General features: G+C 35.0%; 2 protein-coding genes and 2 pseudogenes across 2 annotated transcripts; 2 read left to right on the plus strand and 2 right to left on the minus strand.

Annotated features, from left to right (window-relative positions):
- Window positions 1-17148, minus strand: part of LOC140016458 (uncharacterized) — a 54420-nt pseudogene that overhangs the window by 15019 nt on the left and 22253 nt on the right.
- On the minus strand, window positions 3473-4866 carry LOC140016824 (threonine--tRNA ligase, mitochondrial 1-like). Its single transcript, XM_072070813.1, has 4 exons — window positions 4541-4866; window positions 4209-4446; window positions 4013-4072; window positions 3473-3583 (listed from the first exon to the last, which is right to left on the minus strand). The coding sequence occupies exons 1-4, from the start codon at window positions 4819-4821 to the stop codon at window positions 3473-3475; spliced, it is 690 nt and encodes a 229-aa protein (XP_071926914.1). The 5' UTR covers window positions 4822-4866.
- On the plus strand, window positions 9763-11118 carry LOC140016825 (UDP-glucosyltransferase 29-like; annotated as a pseudogene).
- Window positions 12365-13640, plus strand: LOC140016461 (RING-H2 finger protein ATL46-like). Its single transcript, XM_072069984.1, has one exon. The coding sequence runs from the start codon at window positions 12905-12907 to the stop codon at window positions 13562-13564; it is 660 nt and encodes a 219-aa protein (XP_071926085.1). The 5' UTR covers window positions 12365-12904; the 3' UTR covers window positions 13565-13640.

The raw sequence follows: 17148 nt of genomic DNA on the forward strand, positions 1-17148 counted from the left end.
TAACGGATCAGGCAAAAATGTATTATGCCAACTTTCATGTTTTACATGAAATTAAGTCGCGCTAACTTCTAGCAAACTCCTTATTTGCAAGTGCAACTACAGAAATATCAGTCGTGCCACAACATAAAATACATAATAATGACTAAATTGATTTCTGACCTCAAATAAGACCATATTGTCCCTATAATTTGCAGCATGACCAGAAGTTTCCCACAACTGCATGTTATACATATTTGGACTCCAAACCTACAAAAAGAACACCATAAGATGTGAACTTCAATGGATAATACAACATGTTTGCAACAGTAGTAGTTCATTATACATTACCAACCTCTTCATAACCTCTCTTCCAGTATTCATTTCGTATAAATTCTAAGAGTTTGTTGCAAACTCGAGCACCACGTGGAAGGAAGAAACAACTTCCGGGACTGCAAATTATGCAAGACCAACCGAACCAGGTCTCATAGGCATTTTGACAAATTTGACCAGACAGTACGATAAATGAAAACATCACGGTCCTACCTAAGTGGGTGGAAAAAGAAAAGTTCTTGTTTTTTAGCCAATTCTCCATGGTCATACTTCTTTGCTTCTTCCAGGTCATCCTTGTATTGCTGCAAGAAAGATTATCAAGTCAAAATCCTAGCTCAAAATCTAATAGAATTCACCCTGCCAAGATCATACAAAATGCAAATCAAAGCTCTCACAGCTTATCTTAGCACTTTGCAGATATACTATCCACTGCTAAAGAAATCAATTATTGACAACGGGAAGTGGAAATCCATATATTTTCATTTACAAAGCCTGCCAAACAAAATGTTGAGGATACATCAACCAGAGAACATGCAAGATTTACAAATTAAGAAACATCTAACAAAAGGATATCTTCAACAAGTAAGAACTTTCTTACCACTGACTCTCTAAAGAAGGAAAAAATAACCATGACCCATCATATTAAGTGACAAAGAGTTGATAGCAAGAATAGAACATAAAAGCTGAAGCTTCACTCTCAGTACTCAGTTTTTCACACATCATCAGTTCCACATCCAACTTCAACTATCACGCAAGTTACTACATGATTCACAAGGTTAGATAATTTTTGATTGGGCAGCTAAGGGACAGGCGTTAACAAACTGGCAACAAACCATATTTTCTAAGCCTCATGCCTTTTGCCATAAGTTTCAAGAAGCTAATATATTTATGTAAAACTTCTCAAGCCACTCAGATGCCATTGAACGAATGCGCTTGAGGAATTCACGGAGTACAGAAATTAGCAGCTAAAAGCACAAAATTAGTGCCACTCCTGAAAAACTAGCTACCTAAATATTTTTGAGGCAGCAAGTGCCAATTGCAAGTCCAATAATCCGTTGCTATAAATATGAGCATTGCAGAATGACAAGAAAAGAGCCAAAATGGCTCAATAGATTAAATCCACATAGAAGTTTTATTTTATCTTGTCATGTCTACTGCCTAATGAAACTTAGATAGGCATGAATACAAGTACCAAATAGCTTTTGTCATACTAAGCAGAAAAACTATGAACACCTACATGTCCTAGTCGTGTTTTCTACAACTCATATGAATAACTGCTTTTACATTCAAATGGCATGTCTTGACAAGTTAAACAAAGAACCATATCTAATAATAAGAACTATGGTGGTACAAAATAGCAGGAGACAAGATAGATGCCATACTAATTACATGATGCGACAAAATGCAAAAATAAGCCTTTACTCAAAAAGGAAACTGCAAAGCATGAATCCTACCTTCAGACGCTTCTGGTCCAGAAATGATATTCCATAAACTCTTTGCAACCTTTCACGGTCTTTGTTCCCCCTCCAATACGCTCAGGAAGCCTAATTTTACAATTCATAGCAACAATATGAATAAATGTTTCACAAATGCATCTCTTTACCTACTATGGAAAAGCCACACATCCTCTGCTCGTGCAAGCCAAAAGAAAAAGTTGATGCGAAACAATGATGCAAGTTATAATGCATTAATGATTCATCCTTGTCCTAAGAAACAATCAATGAGGGCAAGAATGGAAATATAAAAACTAACTGGAAAAGCCCCTGCTTCTGCTTTGTAAATAATATAGATAAGGCCTACAGAAATCAGAACCTCACCTTTAAACAAGAGAAAGCTTTAACGAAGGATGTATTTGGTATATGTGGCCCACGACACAAATCAACCAAGGGACCACATCGGCATACGGTGATAGTTTTATCTTCAGGTAAATCATTAATTATTTCAACCTGTTTGAAACAGATAAACTACAATCAATAAAACTGACTCCCACAAACAACTAGCATTTCAAAAGATGTCAAATTACCTTGAATTGGTTATCGGAAAACATCTGCAGAGCTTCATCTCTTGTAACCTCAATGCGCTCAAAAGGTTGTTTTCCCTGATATCAAAAAGGTAGTTAAGTAACACACTCAGTTCCAAGAAAGCAGCATGTCTCCCAAATCATTGGAATCATAGAAGCATAAATCATTAGTAGAAAGATGAATGCAATACATCAAAAATTGCCTGATAGTACAATAAAGTCCTCTTTACTGTTTTCACAACTTTTGAGATACCAGAAGTTGCAGACATTCCCCCTTTTCTTATCTTTTCTTGCTTCTGGTAGTAACACTAAAATATACTTTTATTTTGAAAGGTCGAAATGCATCTAAAACTTTCCCCAAAATGATATACGTTTGGAATCTTTATACATTTCCAGAGCAACGATATATTTGTAATCTTATGTAAAAATATCACTAGTAACACAATGTGCCACATTTTCCCAACTGTTACCTAAATGAATGTCCTTCCAAATCCCAGCTGACCCCAAACCATCTTGCTGAATTGGATGTTACGATATAGCAAGGAAAAATATATGACTATCTCTACAAGAAAATCAGTTGACAATCATTCATCTGAATCTCAGTTCAAGCATCATAGAATCACAAGTGCACACTGAAAACCATATGCTCAAACAAAAAATGTTGACTGGAAGGACTGCAGAGTCTTTCATATTTTTAGTACCAGGAAAGTAAGTTTGCTAAACCTATTTGAAAAGAAAGATCTAAGGATTTCAAATAGGATTCCAGGATCAACATGTTTCTATGAGGCCAAAATGATAACAAAATTATGTGAGAATGCTTATCATATCGCCTGTCCGTATAAATATATGGTACATCACAACAATATCGGCTCTCCATATTAGTATATGAAACATCACAACAATAATCCTAGCTCTACCATATCTTTGTTGTTTATTGAAAAAGTTGTATGAAAGTGAAACTGTAATAGCTATGAAATGGTTAATCAAAAGTGTTTGCCATTGTCTTAAAGCATCAGCACAAAAATCAGTAATAAAGAATCCTACAAATTGAAATAACAATAACATGTTAAAAGATGGAAAAGAAAAACAGGCACACTGTTCACAAGCACAAAATAGAACACAGATTTTACCAAGTATACAATTTTAGGTAGAAAAGAGAGATACCAATACAGCCTTCTTAGCCCCATCGTCAATCCTTTTAAAATGATCCTCATTCAATCCCAAGTCACCATAAAAAGCATCGTAATAGAAACCCTGCAAAAGCATCAACTCAGAGCATGAAAATACGATAAACATGCATTTTCTATCTAATTAACCAAAAAGGCAAAAGGGGGAACAGCTTAAATGCAAAATAGAAACAGGAGAGAACAGAAAACATTTAATGGTCAGCCTATATGAAAACGCTAATTCACCATATAGAGCAAAATCCAGTTTCTTGTGGGAATTTACGGGTCAAACAGAGAGCTAAGGTTCAACAAGTGACATATTGGAAGCTTTTGATTCCAAAGAATATTTAGTCACAAAAGCTTATCAGTGTAACGCAGAAGCACCTCCAACTTTAACATATTTAAAGAAGTTTTCAACGAGCCAACTCTGGCCATTCTAAACCTTGGATGTCAGATATTCGAGTGAATGCGTATACTACAAAGATGAAGAGCTAAAGCACCCAAATTAGTAAATTACCTCCCCTCTTGTGGTACATGGCCCAATGCACAATCTGCATCCATATGTCTGCTCTAGTGACTGAACAGGCAATAAAACACATCGAATTAACATCCACAATGCTCAATCAATATGCAGTTTTTACCAAATAAAACCAGAATGCAGCTGGGAAAACTCCAAAAAAAAAAAAAAAAAAAAAAAAAAAAGAGCACTGAACCTGGCCAAGGATGTGGGCGCTTGAATGCCAAAAGGTATCTCGCCCCTCATCGCTATCAAATGTAAACAGCTTCAGCTCACAGTCCCCCTCTAATGGCCTATGCATATCCCATAGAGCCCCGTCCACCTTAGCAATCAACGCATTAGATGCCAAGCTCTTGGAAATTTCCTTCGCCACATCAAACGGGGTAGTATTCCACTTCTTCCCCTCCTTCACTGACCCATCAGGTAACACAATCCTAACAAAACAAAACCCAAAGAAATAAATTATTCTTAAACGTAAGTCATTAATTCTTTATATTATATATAACTTAGAGGTTCAGGGTTTCGTACCTGATGGGGTCAGGGGACAGGGAGAGGCGCTGGAGTTTTTCCCGGTCTTGGATGGATTTGAAGAGGTCGATGCGTTTGTTGATAACTGTTGCGAGATAAGCTTCGTCTTTGGGGACGGAGGGGCCAGAATCATTCGAGGCTGTGCCCATTGGCAGGGGCGGCGAGTGCAATGAAGAGCAGTGGCGGAGTAGAAAGGTTCTAAAATGCAGAGCGGACGGCGGAGGAGGAAGACGGCGTAGGAGTAATGCGAAGCGCCAGCAGAGCTGGGAAGTTAAGAGCATACAGTCGTGGACGAAGGGTTTCAATTGAAGGAAAGTAGGATCAAACGTTGGAGGGTAAATGATACTAATAATACCCGGGTGAAAAATGCTATGTTTGAATTACCTGTTTTTTTACATTTTTAAAAATTTTTATTCTAGTAGTGTATATAAAAAAAATTTATTATAAAATTTTTGAAAAAAAATATTTGATATATTGTATAAATGAGATTTTTTTTTAGTTATTTTTATTTGTGTATTACTATAATATTGTATTTGAAAAATCTTTTTTTTTAAATGATCAATTCAAACAGAGACTTAAATTGATGCACATTGTGCAGATTGAGAGGATTAAGGACTATTTGAATTGTTATTTTTTGAAATTTTCATCATATATATAGTGTAGTCATTTGATATTACCGAATTCGACCCGATTTCGTATAATTCGAAATCGATATTCTAATTTCCATTCCGAATTATTAAATTCAAAATTTCGAATTCAATTCAAATTTTGGTCAGTAAATCGAAATTATTTGATTTTGCACACTCCTAGCCTAAACTTTGTTCAAAAAAGTTGCAATTTGGTGACAAAAAATATGAAATTATAAATATGTCAAACAAGAATCTGAAATTATAAAAATAAATGAAAACTAGGAGGAGGATGACCTTGTTAAAGCGTGGATTTGAAGCGGTGGGCTAGTGTAGAAGAGGAGAGTCCTTTTAACAAGCGTGGGTTCCAAGTAGTGGGCTACTAGTAGGAGGCTGTTTCGGGTTTGACTACTATAATATATTACTTGGGCTTTGATTATGATTAGGTGATTTTCTACTAACTTGAATAATAACCAATGAATTAAAGTGACCAGTTTACGTAGCAGCAAATTAATTATTTTGTAGTTCAACTTTTAAAGCCCTCCCTTTCTCTTCGTTTCTTTTGTAAAGTTTGGAGCATAGACTCGCACCCCAAAAAAATTTTTTTTATTATTATTCCTAGTTTATGAATAAGAAGAAAACATAGGATGAGTGAGTATATGCTTAGTTAGATCATTAGTTTAACCAGCTAGAGCAACTAGAGTTTTTTTTTTTTTTTTTTTTTTTTTTTTTGGCTTTAGCCAAAGCAACTAGAGTTGCTTAATCCAATTACAACTTTTTTCTAAACACGTTAAGAAAAGTGAAGAACTACTTGAAAGTTATATTTAATAACTCAATTCAGCACGTAAACTTAATAGATTCAGATCTTAATATATTCAAACCGTTTGATAAAAAAATATTAAACAACTGAATTAATTAAGTGGCACTAAATTTTTTAGACAAAATTTACTCCCAAAATTAAGTGATAAGCTATTTACTTATCACTAAATTTGATATGGACTCAAATATATTAGATTTAATACTTAATAATTCAATAAATTAATGGATTCAAAGTTCAATCTTATCAAACGCATCCTAAAAATCCATCGCTGGCCGGCTTTTCTGCAAGCTTAAGCTACTACTACTTTGTATTAAGCGTTATGGGAGAAATTTTACTAATTCAAGCAGTGGGTTCGGTGGAAGGGAAGGATAGTTTGGACAAGGTACTAGTTGGAGGCCGTGTTGGGGTTGTCTATTTATTTCAGCGGGTCATATTTGGGCTCTGGTTAATGTAATAACCACTGGCGTGGGCTACAAGGAATCACCATTTGATTTGGTGAATAAACAATTTGCACGTGTTTTTTCCCTTGTCAAAGAAGAAATCGGTAATCTTACCTAACCGGCAAATTGAGAAAAGGAAGCTGTTATAAACTAGTAAGTAGTAACCAAAAACGGGAAATACAAAAAAAAAAAAAGAAGCAGATTTGTGTAAGGGCATATTTCCCAAGTTGAAGCAAATCTAAGACTTTCCTTCAACCAATAGAACAAACTTACTTGTTTGTAAAGAAGGTTAACAAAGAATCTCAAATTATGTACGATAATTTTTAAGAAACTCAAAATTACTTGTGCCACAAGTTTTGGACGTCCGAGGAGGATGGAATGGGGTACGAGTTACTCGTCTTACTACACACAGCTTTTTCCCTTTTTTTTTGCTTAACAGTTGTCACTATTTATTCGGCAAATTAATCTAAGTTCTTCAATTTAGTATGAATTTCAAGTACTAAGAGTTTACCCTATACTTCTGCTAGTACCCAGGAAAAAAAAAACAAAAAGGTAGTTTAGCTCTTGCTAAATTGGTCGAACGTTTATAAAGGGGAAGAGGGAGGTTCAGAACGCAAAGTTGCTTCTTTATGTTCGTCAATAAACTTAAATATATCCTACCACGTAAGAGTAAAAAAAAGAAGAAGAAGAAGAAGAGGATTTTGTTCTTCAATTAGTAATTTGTGTATTTTAAATGTAAAAAGTAGAGGTTAAATAATCAGAATATCAAGTACCAGTTGCTCGCAAAGCAAAATATTCACATTTTAACTATGTTTCAACATAAAGCTCAAGATCATTGATTCAACCCAAAAAAAAAAAAAGAATGAAAGAAAGAAAGAAGCTCGAGGTGTTGTATACAACCGCTGAATTTGAATTTTGGATATACTGCCTATATTCTTTTGCATTTGCATGTTATTTGTACCTCATGTACTAAATGATTATAATTTACAAGAATAAATAAAAAAACATTAAACCGTAAAGAGAAAAAGGAGGAATATAATTGAGAGTTAAATTAGAAATTATCATTTTTTTTCCTTTTTTTAATTTTTGATTTTGTTGTGTGACATCTTAAGCGTTGCTAAACAATGGGTAACCTGGATTTCAAGAGAACCCAAAGAATTGTCCGAATCACAGCCCATGGACTATTGGTGAATTGTTTTTCTTCAGCGGAATTTCGTGGGTATTCGAAGACTCTCTTAGGTCGGGCATTGATTTGCCATTTAAAAGACTTGGGCTCGTGCAACTTAAGCTTAGTCGTCAAGAAAATATGCTAACAAAAAAGTCTCAATTTGTGGGAAATTTGTATCTTAATTTGACGTACATTAAAATCTCTATAAATTAATAATTTATTAATTTATCAAGTTTACATACAATTCAAAAAAAAAACTCATTTAATCAACTAAAATTTTATTTTATTTTATAAAAATATGAATTATTTAATCAATAAAAGGAGGCTAATAGTTTATAGAATATAAACCAATCCTAATTTTCTTGATTTGAAAGTATAATTTAATTATATTAATATACGAAACTCATATCATTTTTCTATTATCAGAAGGCAAAAAGATTTAGAAACACTAAATGATACATATCCTCTTCCATTTTATTAAATGCATACAAAGAATCAAATTAATAACATTATGTATGTAAATGACAAGCAAATCTTTTTAGAAATAACAAACACAAAATCTTCTTACATATCTCATTATTAAACTGTATCTTTCCAACAACGATTAATCAAATATATAAAGTATTATGTGAGTATGGTAGAAAGCATCCCACATACTTTCAAAAATAATTGCAACAATAGGTATTTGGAAAAAAAAACAACAATATAGTCATATTTTAGGAAAATATGATATATAATTTCAATGAAATATTAATTTATGAAACGCATGGGGCCAAAGAGTTACATAAGATTCTCAAAACAATTATTGTCATGTTATTTATTAAAATTATTAATTTAGCTCGTTAGTCCGAATCAAGACGAAAAATTATTATTTAATAGAAGTTATTAATTTATATAGATTTTATTGTAATACAAAACTAAGAAACTTTTATAGCCAAAAAATGAACTAAATTCTTAATAACAAATCAATCTCCAATATGGAAATTAGAAACAATTTGGCTGGTAGAAATTTTTGTCAAAATTGTTAAGTCTTTTATTGTTAGACCATTATTGACTCTACATTCAATGGGAAGTTGGAATCTTTACATCAAACCCGGTATCCATGCATTACATAATTAGATGTGTTGGTTAGGGTTTCAGTCATGATATCACCATCTGCAGCAAATTTACCAATTCTTCTTATGCTCATTTATGCTCTATATCCTTTACACCACCCGATTCCCCGATTAATATCTTTCCTCCTTGTTTTTTTGTATTTTGTATTAGAGTAATAAGGAATTTTTCTCATAGCATCTTGTACTAAAAGATCTGAAAATTTTTGGTTTATTAAAAATTTTCAGTATTAATCTCAAAATCTTTGATTAGTTAAATATTTCCAGTATTAATATCAGCCACCACATGCTCGAAAAGATAGTTAACCATTTTATCCAAATTTGTCTGATCTATGCGTAATAAATGGCTTCATACTCCAAACTAATGCAACTAATTAACGATCCATAGGATAATTAATTTACAAACAACTTCACTAGCCACAAGACAGTTAAAAGTACTACATACTTTTAGGGTGAAGGGGGGGTGAGGGAAGAAAGAAAATATTGCATACTTATACATCTTATGAAGAGAAATGTACAAGTGAGATTGACAATTGAACAGTTTTACCTGCATAAATTAGTTGTTTAATGGGCGTTAAAAGTATTCAACTGATCAAATTTTTTTTCATACAAGGAATGCTAGAAGGAAAAAATAATCACCTTTCCATATGTAAACAGTCACGTGAATAATTTTAAAATTTTGGTATGCATGGAAGGGAGATAAAATCGGTTATATTTTAGGAAATGAATACAAGGCTAATGCATATATTGTCTTGCATGGAAACTTGACATACTGAACGATTGCCTTAAGATTCTGATTCCCAAAATTTCATGAAATATTCTCATTCCTTTTAATTGCACAATCAACAAGGTAAGTTTCCATGGATATCACCCCGAAAACTCAATAAATAGAGCCTTCTCCTCCCCACCTTCACCACACAGAAGTTCGTCTCTTCAATCCCCAGTTAATATTCTTGTGAGAGTTTTTTGTGAGCTTTTGAGCAATTCTTGTGAGCATTTTTGTGAGGTTTTTTTTTTTTTTTTGGAGAAATTCCTGTGCGTTTTTGTTTATCATCAATGGAAAATCATGCAACTTTCAATGTTCTCATGCTCCCATGACTGGCTCATGGACATGTCTCTCCTTACTTGGAACTAGCCAAGAAACTCACCGCCAGAAACTTCAATGTTTACCTGTGCTTTTCCCCGGCTACCCTCAGTTCTGTGAGATCAAAATTGACTGAAAAGTTTCTCAGTCAATTCATCTTGTTGAACTCCATCTTCCCAAGTTGCCAGAACTTCCTGCTAAGTATCATACCACCAACGGCCTTCCACCCCATCTGATGCCCACCCTCAAGGACGCTTTTGACATGGCTAAACCAAACTTTTGCAACGTGTTGAAAAGTTTGAAGCCTGACTTGCTTATTTACGATCTTCTTCAGCCATGGGCTCCAGAGACTGCCTCAGCCTTTAATATCCCGGCTGTTGTGTTTATCAGCAGTAGCGCCACCATGACTTCTTTTGGGCTGCACTTCTTCAAGAATCCAGGTACGAAATACCCTTATGGTAACACAATCTTTTATCGCGATTATGAATCCGTTTTTGTTGAGAACTTGAAAAGGCGTGATCGTGATACATATCGCGTTGTTAATTGCATGGAGCGATCTTCTAAGATTATTCTGATCAAGGGTTTTAAGGTGATTGAAGGGAAATATTTTGACTATTTTTCTTGCTTAACTGGCAAGAAAGTTGTCCCCGTTGGCCCCCTTGTCCAGGACCCTGTACTAGACGACGAAGATTGTAGAATTATGCAATGACTAAACAAAAAAAAAAGGGTTCAACCGTTTTTATTTCTTTTGGGAGCGAGTATTTTCTCTCGAAGGAAGATATGGAAGAGATTGCCTACGGTTTAGAGTTTAGCAATGTAGATTTCATATGGGTTGTGAGGTTTCCTAAAGGAGAAAACATTGTGTTCGAAGAAACTTTGCCAAAAGGATTTTTCGAGAGGGTTCGGAAGAGGGGACTTGTTGTCAATGGATGGGCTCCACAAGCAAAAATTTTGACCCATCCTAACGTTGGTGGCTTCGTGAGTCATTGTGGTTGGAATTCTGTGATGGAGAGCATGAAATTTGGCTTCCAATCATAGCCATGCCCATGCACCTTGATCAACCTATTAATGCTCGATTGATTGAAGAAGTTGGCGCTGGGGTGGAGGTTTTGAGAGACTCGAAGGGAAAGCTTCACAGGGAAAGAATGGCAGAAACAATTAACAAAGTCACGAAGGAGGCAAGTGGAGAATCCGTAAGGAAAAAGGCGAGAGAATTGCAAGAGAAATTGGAGTTGAAAGGAGAGGAAGAGATCGATGATGTTGTGAAGGAGTTGGTTCAACTTTGTGCAACAAAGAGTAAGAGAAATGGTTTGCACTACTATAATTAGCTCTTTTTCGTGTTTAATTAGTATATTGTGATGGTTGGTTACAATGGCACAACCATCATCAAGCAGGCATATATCGTTTAGCATTTTGTGTTGTGTTTAAACTAGAGGTTTTAACATGATGGTTATAATATCAAAACCATCAAAGCTTATGGATCAGGTTTTTTTGTGGCTGGACTAGGTTTTGATATGATGGTCAAAGTGTTAGAACCATCAACTATTTAGTATTATTGTCGTGTTTTGGCGTTTTGTCTGTTCGTGAGTTTGCCGTAGATTGTTGGCATCTCAACGTACAGTACAAACGTACGTCTACTAACATATGCCATGTTAGGTGCTACGTTTTAAGTAGCTGGTAATATATATAATACCTACTTCAGTTTAGTATATTACTACTGTTTCTTTGGAGTTTCACTTTTTTCTCTTTCATGCTTTTGTAGTTTTTGCCATTCGAATATCCCACTATTATAGAGGACCCATTTGATTAATAATAATAATATCCCTATGAAAATCGAAAAAATTTTAGGAGGACAAAGGATTAATATCTTTGCCTGATATGTTAATTATGATAAACCAAGAAAAGAAAAAGAATCGCCATGCTAATTAATTGACAAAGCTTCTGCACAGAAACTGACAAATTCCAACTTTATGATTCAATAAAGGCGAAATTAGTAGCATTATAACTTCTGTTGTACAGACTTTCCCTCCGGGTGTTGATACGGTCATCCAGCAAAGATTTGTTGGGATTTGGATAAAAAATGATGGGCGGGCTCTTGTTGCGGGCTCATGCCTGTGGAATTCAACCCGAAGCCTTAAGTCAAGATCATCTGCGGTTCTTTTTAGCTAGACCTTTGACCTAGACCATTTCGATCTTTACTTGACCTTTTCTTTTCTTTTTTTTTTTCCTTTTTTTTAATAATTGAGGTTTTCTTCTGTATATTTGACATAAATAATTTCTTTTTTTTTTCAGCAATTAAAGAATCGGCGGGGATGATTGCCAAGATGGATAATATTAATCACGCAATTATTTATTTGAAATTTTCAAATAATGATCAATCCAAAAACACTTATTGTGCTTTGACAGTAAAAAAAAAAAAAACCAAAAAAAAAATCTTATAATAATTCCTTTTTTTTTTTTTTTGGTGTACATGGGCTTAAGTGCAGAGTAATTCAGCAATTCCTCCCTCCACTTGATATAAATTGAAACATTATAAAAGGAGAAAATTGTGCATCCTTTAAAAGAGGGAGAGACGCCTGTCCCAGAGTCTCTGCTACACTGCAAAACAGAACTGTCCAAGGCCACATCATCCAAGAAACAAAGGAAGACAAAAGACAACTCCAAAGAGTTTTCATCATTCGTGGATTTTGTATCAGATATAAAGATTGATTGATTGGTATTCATGGAGCCTCTATTAGGTAAGCTGCTAAAATCTTGACATCACCTGCAAACTTCTAGTTTCCCAGTTTACTACTCAAAGCAACGGAAAAGGTTGAATTTTTATCATGCTTAAGTAGGGGTAGTCTACTGCGATTGCACCCCGAATCCGTATCAAAGATTTGCTTTTTCTTGTGTCTTCATTAATTAAACCCAAGTGGGTTTCTTGTAAATGCGAGAAGGGAAGGAAATATGGGTCCATTACTTGTTCGCGTTAATCTCTGAGCCGGGCTTGTCCTCAAGCTGGGCAACATCGGCAAATGGTTTCTTGAAAGCAGCAAACTAGTAGTGGTAGAAATTAAGCTCAGGGACTTCGAGAAAATTGAGGAGGAAAGCTATGGTCTTTTGGTGCTAAAAATGCCTTGGATTCAATCTGGAAGTAAGATTAGTCCTGCAATTCTTTTCATTATTGTGATATTAGCAGTTGTATTTTTCATCTCTGGTCTGCTCCACTTGCTTGTAAGGTTCCTCATGAGGAGGAGGTCATCACAAAATTCTCAATCTAATGGATATCCTGATTTGTCTGGTTCTGAAGCTTACCAGAGACGGTTACAACAGCTATTCCATCTTCATGATTCAGGTCTAGATCAAGCCTTTATTGATGCTTTACCAGTTTTTCTTTACAAAGACATAATGGGCTTAAAAGAGCCGTTTGATTGTGCTGTTTGCCTTTGCGAGTTCTCAGATCAAGATAAGTTAAGGTTGTTACCGCTATGTAGCCATGCTTTCCATATAGATTGTATAGACACATGGTTATCGTCAAATTCAACTTGCCCGCTCTGCAGAGGGACCCTTTTCAGCCCTGAATTTTCCGTTGAAAATCCAGTTTTTGAGTTTGATGAGTCAAGAGATGAAGACAGGGTGGCTTCAGGGAACGTAGGCGTTGCTGTTCCTTGTGGTCCTAAGCCATCTGAGGCTGAAAATAGTATTGATGAAAAGAGGGTGTTTTCAGTTAGGCTTGGCAAATTTAGGAACACAAGCCCAAACGATTGTGCAAGAGGTAGTTCTGAAAATTAAGCAGAATTCTGGAATAGTAAAAATTAAAGAGCAATACTAGCGTTCTACAAATATGATAGACAAAAGAGTTGGAAAACTATATCAGAATAGCTCACCCCTGTATGAACGAACCCTATGATCAAATATCAAACAGTGCCCCGGACAATTCATTGGTTTGAGCCCAAACTGTTGTTTCTCAATCTGCAATATAACCAAGAAAACACGTTCAATCATATTAAATTTCACTAAGATCATCCAACCATATTTTATGCAACCACGTTCCGTGGAAATAAAACCCATCTGCTGAATCATCCAAACTGGAATTTAGCAAAAAATTCATTGTTTAATGCCACTCTTTCCTCCACGACAAATTAACATAAATCAGAACAAGAACCCAGGCTCCCCCTTTACATTCAATGCCTATTAAAAATTGGTATCAAGCACCCAAATTAAATGAACAGCACAAGACAAAGTAGATTCATGAAGCATAGAAGTGGGAATATCAGCCTTCTCAGGGATGGGGGCAAAAAAGAAATAAAAATAAAATCTTTTGAGAAAGTGACTATTAATTTGAAGTCTCGAAATTTGAACGGACTTTAACGGATCAGGCAAAAATGTATTATGCCAACTTTCATGTTTTACATGAAATTAAGTCGCGCTAACTTCTAGCAAACTCCTTATTTGCAAGTGCAACTACAGAAATATCAGTCGTGCCACAACATAAAATACATAATAATGACTAAATTGATTTCTGACCTCAAATAAGACCATATTGTCCCTATAATTTGCAGCATGACCAGAAGTTTCCCATAACTGCATGTTATACATATTTGGACTCCGAACCTACAAAAAGAACACCATAAGATGTGAACTTCAATGGATAATACAACATGTTTGCAACAGTAGTAGTTCATTATACATTACCAACCTCTTCATAACCTCTCTTCCAGTATTCATTTCGTATAAATTCTAAGAGTTTGTTGCAAACTCGAGCACCACGTGGAAGGAAGAAACAACTTCCGGGACTGCAAATTATGCAAGACCAACCGAACCAGGTCTCATAGGCATTTTGACAAATTTGACCAGACAGTACGATAAATGAAAACATCACGGTCCTACCTAAGTGGGTGGAAAAAGAAAAGTTCTTGTTTTTTAGCCAATTCTCCATGGTCATACTTCTTTGCTTCTTCCAGGTCATCCTTGTATTGCTGCAAGAAAGATTATCAAGTCAAAATCCTAGCTCAAAATCTAATAGAATTCACCCTGCCAAGATCATACAAAATGCAAATCAAAGCTCTCACAGCTTATCTTAGCACTTTGCAGATATACTATCCACTGCTAAAGAAATCAATTATTGACAACGGGAAGTGGAAATCCATATATTTTCATTTACAAAGCCTGCCAAACAAAATGTTGAGGATACATCAACCAGAGAACATGCAAGATTTACAAATTAAGAAACATCTAACAAAAGGATATCTTCAACAAGTAAGAACTTTCTTACCACTGACTCTCTAAAGAAGGAAAAAATAACCATGACCCATCATATTAAGTGACAAAGAGTTGATAGCAAGAATAGAACATAAAAGCTGAAGCTTCACTCTCAGTACTCAGTTTTTCACACATCATCAGTTCCACATCCAACTTCAACTATCACGCAAGTTACTACATGATTCACAAGGTTAGATAATTTTTGATTGGGCAGCTAAGGGACAGGCGTTAACAAACTGGCAACAAACCATATTTTCTAAGCCTCATGCCTTTTGCCATAAGTTTCAAGAAGCTAATATATTTATGTAAAACTTCTCAAGCCACTCAGATGCCATTGAACGAATGCGCTTGAGGAATTCACGGAGTACAGAAATTAGCAGCTAAAAGCACAAAATTAGTGCCACTCCTGAAAAACTAGCTACCTAAATATTTTTGAGGCAGCAAGTGCCAATTGCAAGTCCAATAATCCGTTGCTATAAATATGAGCATTGCAGAATGACAAGAAAAGAGCCAAAATGGCTCAATAGATTAAATCCACATAGAAGTTTTATTTTATCTTGTCATGTCTACTGCCTAATGAAACTTAGATAGGCATGAATACAAGTACCAAATAGCTTTTGTCATACTAAGCAGAAAAACTATGAACACCTACATGTCCTAGTCGTGTTTTCTACAACTCATATGAATAACTGCTTTTACATTCAAATGGCATGTCTTGACAAGTTAAACAAAGAACCATATCTAATAATAAGAACTATGGTGGTACAAAATAGCAGGAGACAAGATAGATGCCATACTAATTACATGATGCGACAAAATGCAAAAATAAGCCTTTACTCAAAAAGGAAACTGCAAAGCATGAATCCTACCTTCAGACGCTTCTGGTCCAGAAATGATATTCCATAAACTCTTTGCAACCTTTCACGGTCTTTGTTCCCCCTCCAATACGCTCAGGAAGCCTAATTTTACAATTCATAGCAACAATATGAATAAATGTTTCACAAATGCATCTCTTTACCTACTATGGAAAAGCCACACATCCTCTGCTCGTGCAAGCCAAAAGAAAAAGTTGATGCGAAACAATGATGCAAGTTATAATGCATTAATGATTCATCCTTGTCCTAAGAAACAATCAATGAGGGCAAGAATGGAAATATAAAAACTAACTGGAAAAGCCCCTGCTTCTGCTTTGTAAATAATATAGATAAGGCCTACAGAAATCAGAACCTCACCTTTAAACAAGAGAAAGCTTTAACGAAGGATGTATTTGGTATATGTGGCCCACGACACAAATCAACCAAGGGACCACATCGGCATACGGTGATAGTTTTATCTTCAGGTAAATCATTAATTATTTCAACCTGTTTGAAACAGATAAACTACAATCAATAAAACTGACTCCCACAAACAACTAGCATTTCAAAAGATGTCAAATTACTTTGAATTGGTTATCGGAAAACATCTGCAGAGCTTCATCTCTTGTAACCTCAATGCGCTCAAAAGGTTGTTTTCCCTGATATCAAAAAGGTAGTTAAGTAACAAACTCAGTTCCAAGAAAGCAGCATGTCTCCCAAATCATTGGGAATCATAGAAGCATAAATCTTTAGCAGAAAGATAAATGCAATACATCAAAAATTGTCTGATAGTACAATAAAGTCCTCTTTACTGTTTTCACAACTTTTGAGATACCAGAAGTTGCAGACATTCCCCCTTTTCTTATCTTTTCCTGCTTCTGGCAGTAACACTAAAATATTTTTCTTTAACACTTAATTTCATTAACATCTATCCCATAGCATGTTAGATACTTTTATTTTGAAAGGTCGAAATGCATCTAAAACTTTCCCCAAAATGATATACCTTTGGAAGCTCTATACATTTCCAGAGCAACGATATATTTGTATTCTTATGTAAAAATGTCACTAGTAACACAATGTGCCACATTTCCCAACTGTTACCTAAATGAATGTCCTTCCAAATCCCAACTGACCCCAAACCATCTTGCTGAATTGAATGTTACTATATAGCAGGGAAAAATATGACTATCTCTACAAGAAATCAGTTGACAATCATTCATCTGAATCTCAGTTCAGGCATCATAGAATCACACGTGCACA

The sequence above is a fragment of the Coffea arabica genome, chromosome 11c (assembly GCF_036785885.1).
Source record: "Coffea arabica cultivar ET-39 chromosome 11c, Coffea Arabica ET-39 HiFi, whole genome shotgun sequence".
In the NCBI taxonomy this organism is placed as follows: domain Eukaryota; kingdom Viridiplantae; phylum Streptophyta; class Magnoliopsida; order Gentianales; family Rubiaceae; genus Coffea; species Coffea arabica.